This window comes from Heptranchias perlo, chromosome 9, assembly GCF_035084215.1.
Source record: "Heptranchias perlo isolate sHepPer1 chromosome 9, sHepPer1.hap1, whole genome shotgun sequence".
Lineage (NCBI taxonomy): Eukaryota > Metazoa > Chordata > Chondrichthyes > Hexanchiformes > Hexanchidae > Heptranchias > Heptranchias perlo.
Genome location: NC_090333.1, coordinates 75,373,235 through 75,376,457, shown reverse-complemented (window position 1 = coordinate 75,376,457; position 3,223 = coordinate 75,373,235). Strand labels below are relative to the sequence as shown.

At 58.2% G+C, this 3,223-nt stretch overlaps 1 protein-coding gene across 1 annotated transcript; it reads left to right on the top strand.

The window, feature by feature from the left end:
• The first annotated feature begins 1,147 nt into the window (after window positions 1–1,147).
• LOC137324924 (fibroin heavy chain-like) lies at window positions 1,148–2,929 on the top strand. The gene has a single exon (XM_067989614.1). The coding sequence runs from the start codon at window positions 1,148–1,150 to the stop codon at window positions 2,927–2,929; it is 1,782 nt and encodes a 593-aa protein (XP_067845715.1).
• Window positions 2,930–3,223: the final 294 nt, after the last annotated feature.

Sequence of the window (3,223 nt, the reverse complement as noted above, 5' to 3'; positions counted from 1 at the left end):
ACATCGAGTCTACAGCACAGAAACAGGCCATTCGGCCCAACTGGTCTATGCCAGCGTTTATGCTCCATACGAGCCTCCTCCCTCCCTACTTCATCTAACCCTATCAACATATCCTTCTATTCCTTTCTCCCTCATGTGTTTATCTACCTTCCCCTTAAATGTATCTATGCTATTCACCTCAACTACTCCTTGTGGTAGTGAGTTCCACATTCTAACCACTCTCTGGGTAAAGAAGTTTCTCCCGAATTCCCTATTGGATTTATTAGTGACTATCTTATATTGATGACCTCCAGTTTTGGATTCCCCCACAAGTGGAAACATTTTCTCTACGTCTACCCTATCAAACCCTTTCATAATCTTAAAGGCCTCTATCAGGTCACCCCTCAGCCTTCTCTTTTCTAGAGAAAAGAGCTCCAGCCTGTTCAGCCTTTCCTGATAAGGATATCTTCTCAGTTCTGGTATCATCCTTGTGAATCTTTTTTGCACCTTCTCCAGTGCCTCTATATCCTTTTTATAATATGGAGACCAGAACTGTTCTCTATACAAGTTTAACATAACTTCTCTGCTTTTTAATTCTATCTCTCTAGAAATGAACCCCAGAGCTGTGTTTGCTTTTTCTATGGCCTTCCACTTTGGACCTAAGAAAGATCAATCAGAGTTCATAGTCTATGGAAGGGAAATGTACAGAACCTTTGACTGATTTCGGGCCAGCACGTCAGATGGTAAAATCATTAAGTTTATCCACTCCATGGTACAAACAAGCTAAAAACCCCATGGCAGTGACCTATTGTACTGCTATTTGTGCACTGGACAGACCAGACATCCTAATCCACTTGTGCCTTCGACCCTAGTGTATTGTAAAGCTTTGAGATATTTTTGACCATTTTTCTATGATTTATATAAAGAAATTTACTTTTAAGTTATTTCCAGCTCTCAAGGGATTATAATTACCACAGCAGCGAGGGGAAGATTGGTGGGGGGGGGCGGTGGGGGCTGGGGGTGGCGGGTGGTGAGATGGATGTGTATTAAATCCAGATGAACCATCTTGTGGTATGTTGTTGCTCCTATACCATTTCAGATTGACACAATAAGAGTCAATTGACTCGTCCCAAACTCACTGGGGTCGGTTTTTACAGTAATCTGATAAATGGGGCCTGGGCTGGACGGCGGAGTCAGTGTGGGGCCTGGGCTGGACGGCGGAGTCAGTGTGGGGCCTGGGCTGGACGGTGGAGTCAGTGTGGGGCCTGGGCTGGACGGTAGAGTCAGTGTGGGGCCTGGGCTGGACGGTGATGTCAGTGTGGGGCCTGGGCTGGACGGTGGAGTCAGTGTGGGGCCTGGGCTGGACGGCGGAGTCAGTGTGGGGCCTGGGCTGGACGATGGAGTCAGTGTGGGGCCTGGGCTGGACGGAGGAGTCAGTGTGGGGCCTGGGCTGGACGGCGGAGTCAGTGTGGGGCCTGGGCTGGACGGTCGAGTCAGTGTGGGGCCTGGGCTGGACGGTGGAGTCAGTGTGGGGCCTGGGCTGGACGGTGGAGTCAATGTGGGGCCTGGGCTGGACGGTCGAGTCAGTGTGGGGCCTGGGCTGGACGGTGGAGTCAGTGTGGGGCCTGGGCTGGACGGTGATGTCAGTGTGGGGCCTGGGCTGGACGGTGATGTCAGTGTGGGGCCTGGGCTGGACGGTGGAGTCAGTGTGCGGCCTGGGCTGGACGGCGGAGTCAGTGTGGGGCCTGGGCTGGACGATGGACTCAGTGTGGGGCCTGGGCTGGACGGTGGAGTCAGTGTGGGGCCTGGGCTGGACGGTGGAGTCAGTGTGGGGCCTGGGCTGGACGGTGGAGTCAGTGTGGGGCCTGGGCTGGACGGTGGAGTCAGTGTGGGGCCTGGGCTGGACGGTGATGTCAGTGTGGGGCCTGGGCTGGACGGTGGAGTCAGTGTGGGGCCTGGGCTGGAAGGTGGAGTCAGTGTGGGGCCTGGGCTGGACGGCGGAGTCAGTGTGGGGCCTGGGCTGGACGGTGGAGTCAGTGTGGGGCCTGGGCTGGATGGTGGAGTCAGTGTGGGGCCTGGGCTGGACGGCGGAGTCAGTGTGGGGCCTGGGCTGGACGGTGGAGTCAGTGTGGGGCCTGGGCTGGACGGTGGAGTCAGTGTGGGGCCTGGGCTGGACGGTGGAGTCAGTGTGCGGCCTGGGCTGGACGGTGGAGTCAGTGTGGGGCCTGGGCTGGACGGTGGAGTCAGTGTGGGGCCTGGGCTGGACGGTGGAGTCAGTGTGGGGCCTGGGCTGGACGGTGGAGTCAGTGTGGGGCCTGGGCTGGACGGTGGAGTCAGTGTGGGGCCTGGGCTGGACGGTGGAGTCAGTGTGGGGCCTGGGCTGGACGGTGGAGTCAGTGTGGGGCCTGGGCTGGACGGCGGAGTCAGTGTGGGGCCTGGGCTGGACGGCGGAGTCAGTGTGGGGCCTGGCTGGACGGTGGAGTCAGTGTGGGGCCTGGCTGGACGGTGGAGTCAGTGTGGGGCCTGGGCTGGACGGTGGAGTCAGTGTGGGGCCTGGGCTGGACGGCGGAGTCAGTGTGGGGCCTGGCTGGACGGCGGAGTCAGTGTGGGGCCTGGCTGGACGGTGGAGTCAGTGTGGGGCCTGGGCTGGACGGCGGAGTCAGTGTGGGGCCTGGGCTGGACGGTGGAGTCAGTGTGGGGCCTGGGCTGGACGGTGGAGTCAGTGTGGGGCCTGGGCTGGACGGTGGAGTCAGTGTGGGGCCTGGGCTGGACGGCGGAGTCAGTGTGGGGCCTGGGCTGGACGGTGATGTCAGTGTGGGGCCTGGGCTGGACGGTGGAGTCAGTGTGGGGCCTGGGCTGGACGGCGGAGTCAGTGTGGGGCCTGGGCTGGATGGCGGAGTCAGTGTGGGGCCTGGCTGGACCTGGACAATGGAGTCCTTGCGGGGCCTGAGCCATTTTCGTGATTGGGCTCCTTAAATAAATGCAGTGAACTATCATTGCGAAATGCACTCCTTACAGGCAGCCCACCGCTCTGGGGGTGGGATATCCAGCAGGGGAGGGGTGGGTGTTGGGGGGAAGGTTGATTTTGATGGCTGTGCAGCAGCAGCTTAAAGGGGAAGGGCGGAAGCATCAGGAGTGAAAGGGAGCAGCAGTTTATAACGGCAGGGAAAATTTTGCAGCGCCTATGTCAGCAAGTAGATCAAATATTAGAAGTCTTTAAGGCTCAAAACACACCAACGACTGC

What these genes read in the sequence shown, in the direction of transcription:
- LOC137324924 (XM_067989614.1), top strand. Translation starts at nt 1,148, where the DNA reads ATGGGGCCTGGGCTGGACGGCGGAGTCAGTGTGGGGCCTGGGCTGGAC.